The sequence below is a fragment of the Castanea sativa genome, chromosome 5, assembly GCF_040712315.1.
Source record: "Castanea sativa cultivar Marrone di Chiusa Pesio chromosome 5, ASM4071231v1".
NCBI classification, from domain to species: domain Eukaryota; kingdom Viridiplantae; phylum Streptophyta; class Magnoliopsida; order Fagales; family Fagaceae; genus Castanea; species Castanea sativa.
This window is the reverse complement of record NC_134017.1, coordinates 2,925,776-2,943,166: the sequence shown is the minus strand read 5'-3', so window position 1 is coordinate 2,943,166 and position 17,391 is coordinate 2,925,776. Positions and strand designations below refer to the sequence as shown.

Genomic DNA, 17,391 nt, shown 5'->3' with positions numbered 1-17,391 from the left:
TGCAGAAGTCAAACTTAAAAGTCCATTAATATATCTTATAGGTGATGCAGCTCAAAAGGAGATGCGAGGATTGAGCAAGCAACTATGGACATACAGTTGCGGGGTTTAACCACAAAGTTACATGGATTTTGCCGTATTTGAATAATTGAATCTATATACATGGGTTTTACCCATTACACATATTAAGCAATTCTCCACCAGGTATTCTATGAAATTTATCCAATTTCCAATTTGTTCTCATCAAGGCAGAAACATAACATGGGACAGAAGTCATTCGAAGCTTGAAAAGGAAACGGCCACTTCAACGCATGTTGATCTAAGATTTCCGTTTCCCATATATGCATCTTAACAAAGGGCAAAAATACAACATGGTATTAAGAGTCATCTGAAGCTATAAAAGGAAACTGCTTGCTGACATTATAGAGCAAAAGAAAACACACATGCAACAATGCCAATATAAACAAATGAAACCAAAATCTAGAAAGTGGTAACAACATAAATAACATGCTTACAGTGCAGAAGCATTCAGGCTGAAGGGACTTTTGCGCGATTCTGGAGAGCTACAACTGATCTTCCCAATTAATATACAATGTAAAACTTTTTTCACAAATCAGAGGCTCCGGAAATCCCAGATTGACCAGCACCACATCACCCAAACACTCCACAAAAAATTAAAAGAATTCTTCCTAGTTTCTAATTTCCCAAAACTCAGTCACTTCCCACTTCATGAGCTGGATCTCCTCCTTATGTGCTGGGATACAGGGTACCCCTCGAAGAAATCCAAAACAGCAGTCTCCAAATCATCAACCGAGTACTTGATGTAATTCTCCGGGTGCTTTCCACTCTCAATATGGGCCCTGAATCGCCCCAGAAACGACCTATAAGCCGGAAGTAACTTCTCCGATATAGATATCCTCAGCTCCTCCCTAAGCTGAGCATCGGGCACCAACCACGTCGCCTGATTCCTATGAACATCCTCAAACATAGCATTAAACGACTTAAACCTCTCTCTCAATGCACTCTTTGACACCCCAGATGAAAAACTCCCACTCACATGTAACCCTTCATCTCTCAAACAATACAACACCCTAACCCAAGTAGCCCTCTGATAATTCGTCGCGGCCTGCCTAAACTTCCCGGTTAGCTTCTTCAGATAATCATCCCCAATCATTTCTCTCAACTCGGGTGACCCTTTCACCTTTTGCACAATGTAATGCACATTGTTCATCATAAACAAATGTGCCAATGAAGTATCTTTGTAATGCTTAGACTTTCCATCCAAATTAAATTGCAAAATCACAATCACCCAAATCAAATGCAATGCCAGAGGAGTCTTCCCTTCCAACTCATCAGCAAACTCCATATCAGGAGTCGTCGGATCACTCCCGTATCGGGTTCCGGTCGCCGGTTTTGACACGATAAGTTCGATCAAAGTTTGCTTATAATCCGAAATCAAGCTTATGTAATTCATCACATACCTCGTCAGCGGGTGTATCGTTCCGCCGGGCACCGGAACCCTAGACGGCTCGCGAAGAACCGCGTTTTCGAACTCCGATAAGATCCCCCTCGCCGCCTCGGCGAGCCGAGACAGAATCTCCGCCGCTTGAATCCGAATCGACTCGGAAGTTTTCGCTTCGAACACGATATCGATGTCTGGAATCAAAACCATCAGAGCGTCGTGTAGGTCCAGAATCTTGAACAGCTTCTCCGGCGATCGGCGGCTGATACTGATCGCTTCGAAGAGATTGAACAGCTGAATCGCCGGACCTTTCACGGTCTCGACGAAGCACGCGTCGTCGATATCGGTTCCCAAGTTCTCGAAGATTTGCTCGCAGAGCTTCTTCTCGCTCGCGAACAAAACCCTAACGCAAACCTTCGCGGCGTGAATCCACCGCCGGATCTTCGCTTCGAGCTGATCCCACTCCAGCCTCTGCACGTCGCCGATGCTCAGCTTCTCGATCCCGAGCCGCCGGAAGCTCGCGTCCACCGCCGACTTCCGAACGCTGCCGTACACCTGAATACACTCCCGCAAGTAACCGGCGGCGATCATCCTCTCCGCGATGCACCGCAGATCGTAGATCGCATCGGACGGCACCAAATCGATCTCGCGGATACTGCTAGTAGATCGGTAACTCGATCTACTGCTACTAGCACCATCAGCGACCGAATCTCCACCTTCTCCTTCGGCTTCATCGCGCTCTTCACGCTGCTGAGCGAGCTTCAAGCTCAAATTCAAGTTCAAATTCAAACCCTGGTCGTGCACGCTCCCCTCGTCCTCGTGATCGTCGACTTGACCGTGAGAGTGAGTCGACGAGCTCGGATCGGAGCCTAACGAAATCGACTCGGTTTCGAGAGGAGCGGTGTGACTCAGCAGAATGTTACGAAACTCGTCCTCAAGCCGAGCCATGGCGATCTGAATCGTCGAGTTCAAACTGCTCTCGTCGCTGTTACTGCTCCTGCTGCTCCTCTCGTCGTTGCTGTTGATGGTGGCGGAAGATAGCGACCGTTGGATTTCATCGACGGCTTGTAAGTAACGATCGACTTCGTTGCGATCAGAATCGAAGATCATTTTGTCTCTGGCTTCTTCCGATGCGGTTGAGTCCCACCGTAGGATTATCCCCTCCGCTTCATCCAACGGCGTTCGTTTATCCTCCGGTGGCTCCATTAAAAAATCAAAATCAAAATCTTATAGTGAAAAAGAGAGGGTTTTTGGTTTTTGGTTTTGGGATATGGTGGTGGAGATATTTAGAGAGAGAGAGAGAGAGAGAGAGAGGATTTGAATAATGGGTTTAGGGTGTGTGATTGACTGTGTGTGTGTGTTTTGTCTTGGAGTGTGGATTTTTGGAGAGACTACTGTGGGTGTGAATTGTATTAACGAAATCAGAGGAGTGGGAGGATTGATTGACTTCATCGCAATTTTTGACTTAATGACTTTGTGTTTGTGTGTAGTGTGTTTGTGTTTGGTTGGTTGAAAACTGATAACTGTTAATGTTTTTCTACTTACGGTAAAAACAACGTGTTTCTAGAGACAATGAGAGAATCTGTAGTAACACCTCATTCATTTTATAGTAAACTTAAAACAAATGTTTTGTAATTTATAAGAGAACGTGATTTTAATTTTTTTAAAAAGGAATATATAAAATTTTTATTATGATCTCTCCCTCTTAAGAGCACACACAAACACGAGAATATAGGGAATGACTTAAAATACAGCACTCTGAAAATGACGAGAAATTATATGGTTTTTATGGTGGATTACGTCACTTGTTTGTTGTTCCACTAAAAGACTTTCGTTTGTTTAAAATTACTAAGTTAGTCAGTTTCTGTTTTAAAAAAATTTCTGACTTAGTAATTTTAAATAGTTAGAAGTTGTTTAATGGAATGGTAAACCACGTTACTTGTTCACCATGAGTGCAATGTTGTCTATAAATTTCTTTTCTTTTTTTTTTCTTTTTTTTTAAAAAGAAGAATGAGTACTACCTTAGCATTTTTTGATCTTAAATAATGACAAATATATGTAAATAAACTTCAAATTTATTAAAAGATAAAAAAGAAGAAGAAGAAGTAATGTTTTGTATGTGTCAAAATAAGTAATTTTACGTGGAAACAAGCAAGATACATTATACATAGTCTTAGATGAAGTAATTGCTTTTGAAATTAAATTCAATAAGGATGTGGTGTAAAGTACAAATTTTACCCCTCAAATTAATTCTAATATCCATTTGAAAATCTAACTTGAGTTTATTGAGATGTTATTATGTGTGGTAGGATATATTGAATTTTGAGTAAAAAATTGATGTGACAATTTCTTATTAGATAGTGTAAAACATGAGTTTTGCACTCCATCCTTGCCAAATTTGAACTCATTGTTTTTCATACTTACCAAAATTATCAAATAATTATGATTATGAAATGACTGTATTTGTAGAGTGATTATTATATACACACACATGCAGACATGCTTCAATATCATAATCAAAATTAACTGAAACCAACCTAAGTGCTAAAACTTAGAAGAGAGAGAGATAGAAATATATTATATCTCTCTCTTAATATAAATTTTTTTTCATGGTTATTTTTTTTTCTTTTTCAATAAGTATTCTAATTCTTTTTTATAGTAACAATCGAATTCCAATCAATGATCCACCTTCAAGATTGACAACAAAAAACTTTTTCAATTAGGCTAACTAAAATCAAGAGAAGTACTTCCTAAAAAAAAAAAAAATTCAAGAGAAGTATCTTAATTTAAGAGACATTGACAAGCACTCAACCAATTAAAATGTAAACTAATTCTAAGGTAAATAAATGAAAGCAACGTTACATATACACTTATTCTAATTTTCTTGTTGGGAGTTGAACGGTGTATACTTTGTGTCCATTAGACTTCAACAGTAACGTACTGATTTTTTTTTTTTTTTTTTATCTATTGGAAAGACAAGGCATCTTTTGAAAGACTTGAACTATTTCGAAATTTGATTGGTCCAACCAGGCCTCCATACCTTGTCTATTTATTTATTTTTTTTATTAGTTTTGGAGGATACAACCAAGCCACCTTATTAAAAAGGGTTTATATTGCATGTCTAATCAGGCCACCTTACTTTATAAGGGGTTATATGCCACGTCCAAGTCTCCTAACTCTTAACTCTAAAGCCACATAGTGATCTAGCAAGAAAATAATTGAATTTCTATTAACATAATAATATGTGGAGTTAAAATGAATGATGAAGTATAAGATGTTATTTCAAATATGTAATATTATTAGTGTTTTTAATTTAGTTAAATCTTCAAAGTTCAACACTCAAATCAATGTGAGAGTTTCCGTTAGTTTAATTAGTAAAAAAAAAAAAAAATTTGTTTCGAATAAAAGGAAATGAATTCAAATATGAATTTATATATTATTATTGTAACTATGAAATTATTTATATATAAAAAAAAAGTAATTATTAGGTATACATGTGTAAGTAAAGTTCTACTATGGTTTTTTAGAACCCATTTTTCTCTTCCTTTTATGTGTGTGTGTTTGTTTTTAAAAGGAAAAAAAAAGTATGAATAAAGTTCCACATTGAATAAAAATAATAAAAGGGAGTGATTAATATAAAATAATTAAACCCAAACTCATAGGCTTAAGCCTTTTGGATCCAATCCTCATGAAGGGGAACAATAGATTCAAATCTTATCATATCTATATATCTTAGCATCCATTTAAAAATTTAATTTCTTATTTTAAATATTACTCATCAATTAACAAGATATTAGATAATGTATCTCATGAATTTTTTTAGTTAAAATTTTAATCTAAAAAAGAAAGAATGTCCTAAAGGGTGTTGTTTGCTAACAAAATTGAGGGTAATACAATTAGATATGTTTCAATAAAAATGATAGTAACGTAAAATATAGACATATTGCAGTAGTAATGTAAAATATAAATAAATATACACTACTTGGTGATATTGAAAAGCCATCAAGTAAAAAGTACATCCCATAAAGTAATATGAAAGTTGTCATGAATCTTCTTTTGTATGTGTTTTTTTGGTGATATATGCGCATGTATATTCCTTTCTCTCTTTTCCCCCCACCTTTCTGTGTACTTTCTAGCAGGCTATGTTTGAATCTCTCAGAAAAACATTGAAAAAAGAAACAGAGGCAATGCTTGAATCTAAAAATTTCCAGGATTCCCATTTCCCAATTCCTTTTAACAGAGAAAGAGATGTGAATTTTTATTTTATGGAAAAAGATGTGCATTTTTCAATAAAGTGGTTCATATTAAGGCCAGCTAGGCATAAGCGTAATCTGCTGGCTTAACCTAAATTAATGAGAAATTAATTCCTCTACTAAAAGATTAATTAGCGAATATTTAGCAGATATTCATGTTTACCTCTGTTGCCTCGGCCAGATACAAATACAACATAAATTTAAATAATTAAAAAAAAACTAATATTAGATTCAATTATTCAAATGACGAATTTAATGAAGTCAACCGATCAACTGACAAAATAGGCCGACATTCACGTGCATGCATGCTTGCATATACGTATATAATTTGCATCAAGAATAATCAAACATTATCTTCGTATAGTATAAAATAATCAAACATTATATATCAATTTAAAATGAACAAATCAGTAGTATTTAAAAGTTATAAGACACACGGCGCTCGCTAAGTGGTTCTTAAGATCTCATAATATTCAAGAGATCTTGAATTAGAAATTTTTTATCAGTATCTTAGAGTCATGAAACAGGCAAATAAGGAGACTGTATATACTAGAAAAAATAATGAAATACTCAAAAATATCTGAATTATATCATTCTTTATAAAAATAAAATAAAATAAAGGTTATAAGACACAAGGTGCTTGCTAAGTGATTTTTATGGCCTCATATTATTTATGAGATCTTGAGTTAAAAATTTCTTGTCAATATCTTGAAGTCATGAAACAGGCAAATAAAGAGATTACATACACTAGAGGAAACAGTTAAATACTCAAAACGATCTAAATTATATCATTATTTATAAAAATAAAAGTTATAAGACACTCTCAAGAATTTTGTAGTTGAGTACATATTGAACCATTACATCTTGGTTCGAATTCCCCCTCCCCATTAATGTACCAAAAATTAAATAAAAAATTGTATAAAAGACACTTATTTTAAGCTGGCATAAGATTTAAATACACCATATCATCAATCTCTTTTTCTCATTAAATATTGTTTATGTTTTGGAAGCTAGTGTATGGTGGATTGGAATATGCCAAGAGTACAAGTACAGCTTGTTATTAATTATCAAATTAAGAACGATCTAGAGAAGAGAGAAACATTTTATAACAATCTTATTGGCCAGGGTACATTTGTTTTTTAAATTCAGAGTTGCACGAGTGGTGCAGGGTGGATTTGGAGAAACTCAACATTTTGCTGTCATTTCTATTTTCTTTGCTGCACACATTGCAAGAACGTGAAGTAAAATCTTGTGCTAGTGCTACACAGCCACAAATGTAATAGATTATAGATGTACAATTTTTATTTTATTTAATATAGGACAGATGTACAATTTAATTACTAAAGAAGGAAGAAGTTGTTATAAAATAGGGTTCATTATTTTATAAAAAGTTTCTTAAATTGATTTATTAATGTATGTCCTAAGAGTAGGTGTTAATAAAACCTTATAAAATATATGATTGCGTTATTTCCAAAATATATATAAGATTGCGTTTAACATGGTTTATTTTTTTAAAAAAAAAATTGAGCTTTTTAAAATTTTAAATAACAAAAATAAACACTTCTGGAAAAGATGATACTTTAACAAAAAAATCCATAATGCTTTTTTCTTTTTAAACCTTTTCTATACTAAACACTGAAAATTTGATTTTAAGGAAAAATAAAAGTTAGGCTCGATATACCAAATGAACCCTACTTTAATCCACACACACTATATATATATATATATATTAAAGAATAATACTGACAAAAACAAATGAGTTTAAATAAACATAATTGGACACTCATATCAATTTCATTGAATGTTCATATACTTTCCCTATAATTAAGTTTCAATCTTAAATTATATATAAAAATTGAAACTAAGAGAAAGTTCTACTGTAAAAAGCATAGAAGTGTTTAAACTTTAAAGTAAGCATTTGTTTATTATTTTCATGTACACGCCACTTATTCTCAAAGGCTATTACATAAACTGTATTATTAATTTGATTATTCATGTATTTCTATTAAAACTAAAATCAATATATTAAAAAAAAATCATACATCGAATGGGGTACAACTGTACAAGCCAGTGTCTAATAAGATTTTGTTTATGAATATAACGTAGCTTTTAGATGTGGAATATGACAGGATTTTTGGTGAGCCTAGAAATTTGTGGCACAAAAGAACAAAACAAAACATAAAATATTAACCCTTTATTTGTTTTCATGATGAAACTTCTATTTATAATGATTGCAGTGCCGAATACACGTCCTGGTTCAACGTGTTAGCATGGGAAAATGATAATAAGTGTACGGATTATTATTGTATCCGTAATTCTAATCTCAGAGTTACAGTGGGTTACAATTGTGTGCCAGGTTTAGATTTCCAACTTTTTATATTTTATATATTCATTTTCATATATTTCCAGCTGTAGTGGTCAGGTTGACTTGAAAATGATAAATAAAAAATTGTCAGCAAAATAATAATAATAATAATAATAATACTCCATAGAATATATAGCAATTCTGGCAATGAGTTGGAACTTGGAACTTGAAGTTTGTTCATTTGAGCAAAGATCTCATTTCTCTTGTAGAAAACTGACTCAAAAAATAAGGGAAAAGAAATTTTCGAGTTTAGAGCAACCACATTAACTCTTTTAAAAATTTCTTTTATTTTACATAAAAAATCTACCTTTTCTATTTTACACTATTACTTTTACAAAATACTTACATCAGTTCATCTATTCTAACCCATCTTTTAATTAAATAATCAACTTTATCAAATTTTTTATTATTTCTCTTTTAACTACCTATATACATACCCGCCTCATTCTTTTTCTACCCATTTGAAATTGCTCTCTCTCTCTCTCTCTCTCTCTCTCTCTCTCTCTGTACCCATTTTCTAGACCACAGCTCCGACGAGCTCCGACCAACAATCCACCACAGCTCCAACAAGCTCCAATCCGACGATCCACCACAGCTCCGAGCCACGAGCTCCGATCCGACGATCCACCACAGATCCGAGCCATGAGCTCCGATCTGAGCTCCGATCCACCATCCACAGCTCCGATCTGAGCTCCGACTCACGATCCACACTCCAATCCACCATCCACACTTCGATCTGAGCTCCGATCCACCATCCACAGCTCCGATCCAAGTTCTGACCCACGATCCACACTCCGATCCATCATCCACACTCTGATCCGAGCTCCGATCCACCATCCACAGCTCCGATCCGAGCTCCGACCCACAATCCACACTCCGATCCACCATCAACACTCCGTCCCGAGCTCCGATCCACCATCCACGATCCACGAGCTCCGTGTTTGTGTATCTCTGTCTTTTTTTCTTTTTTTTTTAGCAAGTGTATTTGTGTGGATGTGTTTGTGCGTGGGGATGAGCAATTAACTGGGAGAAGAGAGAGAAAAAAACGAGCGAACTGGAAATTATTAAAAAATTGGATAACCGAGCTACAATACCCGTGTAAATTTACACGGTACTGTAGCAATTTGAAGGAGCATGTAAAATATAGACAGTTATGCATGAGCTGATATGGACTGTTTTTGATAAAAAAAAAATGTGTAAATTTGAGCATTTTTTTTTATTATACACACTTATACAAGAGCTAATGTGGTTGCTCTTAGGCCAAAGACATAGAGGGTGATATGGCCATCTTGCAGCCTTTATTCACTCAGGCCAATATTTAATTTAATTTGATCTTAAAAAGAAAAACAAAATTTTACAAGATTCATACATGATACAACTTCAAAAAAAATAAAAATTTTAAAAAATCAACGAATGGTCATTTGCTTTTTATAAGAATGTAAACACACCTTACTCAAAACAACTTAAAATCGTTAAGTCACGTTTTCAAGTTTAAAACCATGATTTAAAGTCACGTTTTTAGTTGTTTTAAATAGTGTGTATTAGCATGTGCAATAAACGCTATCTAGTGGAAAAACATTTTGGAGACTTGACATGCTTAGCATGGCATCTCTAGCTTCTCAAATGACCTAGCATGGAGGAGTGAGCTGTGAAGCTAAGGAAGTTTAGGGGCCGTTTGATAATGTTGTTCTAGTAATGTTATTTGTATTTTTTAAAAATATATATAGGTAAAAAAATATATAAAAATACGTGTAATATTATTTAAATACTGAAAACTGTTGCCCAAAACACCTTGGTTTGAGTTTCTAGCATGTGATTTTAAAATCTTTGTTTCAGTGAGGGCCATCTGTTACAGTAAATTTAGCATAAGCCCGAAGGCCACAAAGTCAGCTCAAGGTCCATTGCAATATCCCACTACCCGTGAAGAACCAACACATGAAATTGGGTCAAGATGGGCCCACCAAATTAATCCTCAAGATCCACGAGGTTTTTCTTCACTAATGGATCAAGTTTCCAACCCATAGATCTGGCCCCAGTTGATTACAAACACTTGTAATTAAAAGAGAGAATGGGTCAACAAATTCAACCAAAAGGTCACTAACATGGCCAGGCGTAGGTTTAAAAGACATAGAGGAATGACCAAAATTGAGAGACATGAGGACAGCCAACATGGCCTATATGCCTGGGCTGAATGAACACATGAGAAAAGCCTAAATAGGCACCACGAGAATTCAATACCAAGGCCCATACATATGTGCATCAGAATCACAAGACCAATTGATGAGATTGGCACATTAAGGCCCACCTGATTAGCACTAGCTAACGCAGCCCACGTTTGGGACAACATCAAAGTTGAATTGAAATGTTTCCCTCCATCACCAGTGAACAAGCTTACTAAAGAAAGAAGCAACCAGCTGAGGATAAAAGGATCATTTTACGTCAATTTTGGATCAACCCAAAATCTAACAAATGAGCTTGGACCACTTGTGAGACCATTGGGCCTATGTTTGATGCCATGTGCAAGTAAAAAAATCCATGAAAAGCAAAGTTATATCTACCTAAGAGTACTAACAATAGTAGTATTAAATAGTAGTTATTTTTAGCACCATTAAATATCAAAATATAACATGCAATAGTGGAGTTAAATCTATATTTTTTTTGTTCCATAGCTACAGTGCACAAGCTATGCACTGCATTGTAGTTAAAAGGTAAATTTTTATTTTGTGTTCACACTACTTTTGTCTCACTATCTCACCACCTCTCCGCGTCTCTCCCAATGTTCGCCATACGTTCACACTACTTTAGGTTGTGTTTGTGTTTTGGTAATTGAATGAAATATTATTTTATTGTAGTATTTGTATTATTTTATTGTGTTAAAAGCTAAAATAAAACTACCGTTATTGAATGTAAGAAGGTAAAAAAAATAAAAAATAAAGTAACTTTTTATGGTGTTAAAATGTTAAAAATTTGGCACCACTACTGTGGATGATGAGTCATTGAACATTTTTGTTTTTCCATAAATTCTCTCTCAACTAAAGCTGTCAAAGATAAAAACTATAATGAAAGTCGTTTTGGTTTTGATTTACAGTTTTTGCATGATTGTCCAAAGATGCAAATATAAGGTGAGAAGTGACTGGTTGAGAAAAGACCCTCCTAAGAGAGCTTCTTCGATTTGGGAAGTCATAGAAAAATCGAAAGTGTTAATATCAAAAGGTGCTTGCTATTTGGTTGGTAATGGGGCGTCCATAAATGTTTGGTTGTACTCGTGGGTACCTTGGTTTCTTGAGTTCAAGACAAAACCAAAGAGTATAAACACTACCTAGAATCCACTAATAGTTTCGAACCTTATAAATCATGAGTTATACCACTGGAATGAAACCATGCTCTAAGAGTTGTTTGAGCCAGAATCTGCTCAAGCCATTTTGAGCATTCCAATCCCTTTGAGTCCAAAACCTAGTGAACTAATTTGGGTTAAAGACTCTAAAGGTGTATTCTCCGTGAAATCTACATATAGAGTAGAACAAGAGGACACTTCTAACTCATTATCACTCTCTGTTCCTTGGCAGAAGATTTGGAGCTTAAAACCACATGAGAGAGTAAAGATGCTACTTTGGAGAATTGGTTCAAATTCACTACCAACTAAGGAAAGTCTGATGTTAAGATTAGGATCTAATGATAATCTTTGTCCTTTATGTGAAAACGCTGTGAAAACATATACTCACCTATAGGGATGACAATTTTTCTCTGCCCCTCCTCACTTCGCCCCGCATGGGTTTTCCCCGGCCCGCAAAGGTGGTGGGGCGGGGACGGGGCAAGATTTTAGCCCTGTACAATGGGGTGGGGCAGGGCGGGGGGGGGCGGGGGTGGGGTTTGATTTTTTAGACCCGCCCCGCCCCGCCCCTCTCCATCCCCCGCCTTGTATTGCGTTGCTAAGTGTTATAATTGTAAATTTTTATATCCTAAAACCCTACTATATTAAACAAACATATCAATATTAGCTTATTTTATTCTACCCAATGTGGTTTTCTGCCTTTATTTTGTTATGTGTAATACTATGAGATTTTTTTATTTTTTATTTATGATTGTCTTGTTATACAATTGGATATGTTATTCAATTTATTCTAAAAATTGATTTGATTTGATGGGATAAATTTAGTTGTAATTTCAACTATATTTTTATTAATGAAATAAGTTTCATTAAAAAAATTATACTAGTTGTAGGGAAAATTAACAAAAAGTAAAGTTTTACAGGGTGGAACAAGGCTTCGCGGGGCCCCAAGGGGCGGAGATGGGATAAGAAAGTTTTTCCCGTCATAAGGGGCGGGGTGGGGATAGGGCAAGACAAAACCTTGCGTGGCGGGGACGAAGACCCCATCCTTCGGCCCCTCCCTGCCTCATTGCCATCCCTACTCACCTATTCTTTATATGCCCTATTGCTAGACCAATATGGTTTGCTAGTAGGTGAGGTTTAAAATCAGATAATGCTCCAGTAAACTCTTGTAAAGATATCATCAAAGTGGAGACAGAACCTTCAAAACATGGGATGTATGGACAACAAGTCAACAACATGACAAAGAAGAAATTCTCAAGCTGCCCTTATATATGACCTTCACCTCGGATTCTATTTGGAACTTGAGAAATCAAATTCTACACAATGGTGGCAAAGCTAACATTATTGCTACTGCCGAGAACACTGAAAATAGGTTCCAAGAATTAGCTTTTGCAATGATAAGGGAAAAGCCATTCAAAGAGGAAGGTAATGCGAAGCACTGGGCCCTCCTACAGCAGATTGGATCAAGTTGAATGTAGATGCTGCAATCTCACATGAGTTTTCCGCCTTGGTTGTAGTAGCTAGAGATAATGGAGAAGTCACTTAGGTACGAGCTAAAGTTCATGAGTTGTGCTTTCCTTTACAATCCGAGGCAGCAACTATTCTATGGACTCTTCAAATTACTCTTGAGGAAAAATGGGAGAAAATTATTGTGGAAGGGGATGCAAAAACTTGTATCAAATCTCTAGCGCCTATGAGTTCAAAGGGAAAGTAAGTGCACTGGTCCATCTCCACCTTAATCAGAAATAGTTTAGAAATTAGTTAAGAGCTGTTTGAGTTGTAAATATTGTTGGACTAGTAGAGACTGTAATGTTGCAGCCCATACTTCTACTAAAGCTAGCTAGTAATCTTAAAAGGGTTTTTTTTTGGGTAATAAGTCCAACCTCCCTGCTACTATTGCTGATATTTGCAGGGTTATCAACAAAAATAAGTTAATAAAAATAAAAATATTTCGATACCAATTAATATAAATATATGGTTTTGAAATTACTAGAGAGAGAGAGAAATTAAAATACAAAAGTCAGAGATCCAAATATAGTGGCCCAATTCACCACAGCTCTAATCTAATATCTTGGCCCAGTTAACCAAACATAAACTCTGTTAAAAAAAAAAGCATGGGGTAGAACTGGAATTTGGTTCTGATCTGAGTATCTGACACCACACCAAACCCTAACAATTCACATGAGCCTCTCTTTTTTAGGTAGCCTTAGCCTTTCTTTTCTCTGCTGAATGTTAGCCTTTGACTTTCAGTTATTGTCTGTCTGCAAAAATTGGGTAACCACCCTTTCAGTTATTGCCTGTCTTGCCAAAATTGCATCTTTGTTCTGTGTGAGGTCTTGTTCTGTTTCAGTTTCTTTACAGTTGCTTTGCTTGTTATATTGTGTCACATAATTTATATATTAATGATTTTATTGTTTTATTGTGATTTGATTAATTAGGATGATTTATTTTCTGCATAAGCTTTGTAAATCTAAGTATTCAACACACAGCTTGTAACACCATAGAATTTGGGTCCTATTAATAAAAATTTAAGAAAAAGTTTGGAATAGTACATTTTATTTTTTTGCTAATCATTCTTATATTTATTGACTTGCTTGAAAAAATTTAACATTAAAGCTTCAATTTTTATCCATCTTAAGTCATTCCTAGGGAGTTTTTTACTTAGGTTTTGTTGTCCTTGATTTGGTAGTTGTGCTTTGCTTCTTGTTGTAGCTGCTAGTTTTGTTTGCTGCTTATTTTTAAAGATTTTTTGGATGAACCTGTCTCTAGATATTTGTTAATGAATTGTTATTCATTCATTCTTTTATTTTTTTTCGTGATATTTTGTCTGAAATTAGAGATGCCTTAGTTTATATCTTAGCAATTTTGAGGTTTGTATGAAATTAATGAGAATTGGCACATTTGCATTTAGAAACTGTGGTTATTTTTACTTGGGTTTTCTGATTACTAAATACACTTGGTTTTAAGAAATCCATTGACTTCATTTAAGGGAAAATGTGGGAGATAAACTAGTTAACATGTTAAACTTATTGAAACTATTTTTAATAGCTCTGCATTACCACCATGGAAATTGGAGATATACTTTTCGCCTCACATACAACTTTTGTCATAATTGTTCCGATCTTGTTGATACATGGATTGGCAATGTCGCTGCACATAAAGTGGATGAACTTGATCTGAAGATTCACCATGATATGGGATTGGAAACCTTTGAAGTTGCCACACAGTTATAGCCTTTTCTCTTGCAAGACATTAGTGGTTCTAAAGTGTCTATGAGATATTCTTAATCTTTTCAGCGTAGGTACACATATTTTAGTTCAGGCAAATGTTAATATTTGTACATAAAATGTGTACCTACGTTGAAACGTTTAAGTATATCACAAGACGAATGTATACCGACACTGAAGATTGTCAGCTTCAAAATAGTTTTTGAACTAGACAACTTAGTTCAGCCAAATGTTAATATTTGTACATTTGAAGCTGCAGATCATTAGGAGGAATGTTAGCGAATAGGGTATTCAAGCTTCTTGCAGCACTTTATAACATCAAATTCCTGTCATTTTTTTTTTTTTTTTTTTCTGGTAACTCAGAGATGAGGTCTCCTTTATTTATTTATTTTGATAAAGAATATGTTCTTCTTGTTCAAATTGCACTTCTTCCCTCAATAATGTGATGGAAAAAGTGAGGTTGTAATTAAAGGCCTAATAGCTGGTTAGAGTCTCATTATATCTAGCAATTTTGAATTTGGAGCTGTTGAGTAAATTTAGAAACATAGCAAAAAGAAGGATTTATGATGGATTTACAGATATTATGGAGTTCAATGATTAGTGTAGACATTAATGCTGATTGTAGAAAAGTGTATCAAGATTGAAACCTACCTTTTGATGGTCCGAAATTAATATATATTTTTTCCTCTTCTTCGGTGGCAAACATATTATTTTGAATTAAAGTTTGAATATGATTTAATTTCTTAATATATAATGGATATTTATATAGATAATTGAATTGGATAAGTTGGGACAATTCGTTTTTGATTTGTAAAGTCACTTTATCATTTGTGTTTGAACATGATGTTGAAGAACAGTATACTATTGATATTTTCTTGAACAATTTTGGTTCTGACATTAATACGTCTCGGTAGGAGAATGCATGTATTGATAGACATTATTAACAGCAATGCAATGTTGGGCCAAGGGAAGGTGAGATGTGAATGTGATCCTCTCTCAACCGGGGTCTTTATCACTATCTGCATATGCTGCTGCAAATTGGGCAGGAAATCTGTTTGATAGAAGATCCACACCAGGCTTCATTGTTTTCCTTGGCTGCAACCCTATCAGTATGTGTGTTTCTTCCTCACGCACTTATGATCTGGTATGATAATGTCTCTGCACTAGCTATCGCCTCAAATCCTGTTTTCCTCACAAGAAAAATAATATCTAAGTTTGACTTCACTATTTCAGAGAATGTGCTATCTACAAAGACCTCAGAGTAAAATTTATCTCAAGCCAGGATCAGATTGCAGATGTTCTTACCAAGGGCCTTCCTTATCAAAAGCAAACTCATGGTTACTCTAGTGTCCATTCATTTGAGGGGGTATGTTAGCGATCCTACTTTACCAAAGGAAATTATCACATGATTGCGGTGGCAATCAGTTAAGACTGTTGTAATTTGTGAAAGATTAGTTCAACTTGTTGTGAGTTTATAACTACCATTCTAGTTTAGCAATTAAGCCTGCAACCATCTTTTGGTATAGCTGTTAGTGTAGTTAAGCTTGCATTGTTTGTTACTAGCTATCAAAGGCACATGTGTAGTCTATAGATCAAATGTTCTCTATGATTAATGTAGTTCACTCTCGAATTCATTTTGTTCTTCTCTCAATTATATCATTTAGTTCTCTGCACACATTTTCTGCCTTTAGTTTTTGCATAACATCTTTTACTACAGCAAGGCTTTCAGGAGATCAAAATCCAAGGTTTGTATTAGTGGCTCCCTTCTTAATATTCCGTTGAGTATGATGCCAAACTCCAAAGCTAGGGAGACAGGTTCCAACATGAGATCTTCACACCTGTAAATATTGATTAATTGTCATGTTAAACAAAAACAATGAACTGTTAAAAAATTCAATGCCACAACTTAATATAACCGTACTTAAAAAAAAATTGAAACTTTATTAAGAAAGCAAAAGGGTACTCTCCTTTAAACATCTTTGAATAATTGGTAATATGTAAGAGATGCACCATGCACTATAGTATCAAAAGCTTCAAAAATTAGGGAAAAGTGGTTGGAGTTTCGAAGGTTTGCTCAATTGCTATCCAAACTGTTTTGGCCAACCACAAGCATTCTGTCTAGCCATAAATCTTTTCAACCAGTAACTATCTCTATTTACATTAGATCCTTTTAAGCTCAACCAAACTAAACATTGACCATTAGTTGTAACTATACCCAAACTTTAAATTCAGTGCATCAGAACACCAATAAGGCATGTCAATTCCATGAGACACCCCAGCTGATCTAATCCTAACCTAAAATTTGTACATATCTAAAACAGCACCACAAAAGATTTTGACACAAGCGTGACAGTATCGTTCTATAGTCAATCCTTCCAGCAGTATCAACTTGTGATAGCAACAATTAATTTAAACAAGCACACAAAAAATATTGATATTACTTGTATTATTTTGGAATAATTTGTATATGTAAGTGATGGAATCCTCTAGGGAGGACATGTCAGAATAGGATGTGGTAGGATAGTACCATGACCATACATGTTAGGTCAGGCATTTTTTGAACCATTGGATTGAGTTTGACACTTGCACAGTAAACTTTGTTTGATGGGGAGTGAAGCTCTGCTAAAGGTTGATGCAACTTATGTTGTGCATAAAAAGAAGAAAGCACTCCGATACTTAAGTTAGTTCCATACTTAACAATAGAGAAAAGAAAGACCATAAACGAACTATAACCATGAATGTATAAACCAGTCCCG

At 35.0% G+C, this 17,391-nt stretch overlaps 1 protein-coding gene and 1 long non-coding RNA gene across 3 annotated transcripts; one reads left to right on the top strand and one right to left on the bottom strand.

Moving 5' to 3' along the window:
- On the bottom strand, nucleotides 1-2,790 carry LOC142636190 (exocyst complex component EXO70A1-like). Its single transcript, XM_075810317.1, has 2 exons — nucleotides 513-2,790; nucleotides 1-344 (listed from the first exon to the last, which is right to left on the bottom strand). Exon 1 carries the CDS (start codon nucleotides 2,663-2,665, stop codon nucleotides 725-727), a length of 1,941 nt encoding a protein of 646 aa, XP_075666432.1. The 5' UTR covers nucleotides 2,666-2,790; the 3' UTR covers nucleotides 1-344; nucleotides 513-724.
- A 10,755-nt stretch (nucleotides 2,791-13,545) lies between these two features.
- Nucleotides 13,546-16,311, top strand: LOC142634240 (uncharacterized). Of its 2 annotated transcripts, none has more exons than XR_012844091.1 (3): nucleotides 13,546-13,682; nucleotides 15,550-15,779; nucleotides 15,869-16,311. It is a non-coding gene; the product is annotated as an uncharacterized LOC142634240 (long non-coding RNA). The 2 variants fall into 2 exon arrangements; XR_012844092.1 differs by having other exon boundaries at nucleotides 13,610-13,741.
- Nucleotides 16,312-17,391: the final 1,080 nt, after the last annotated feature.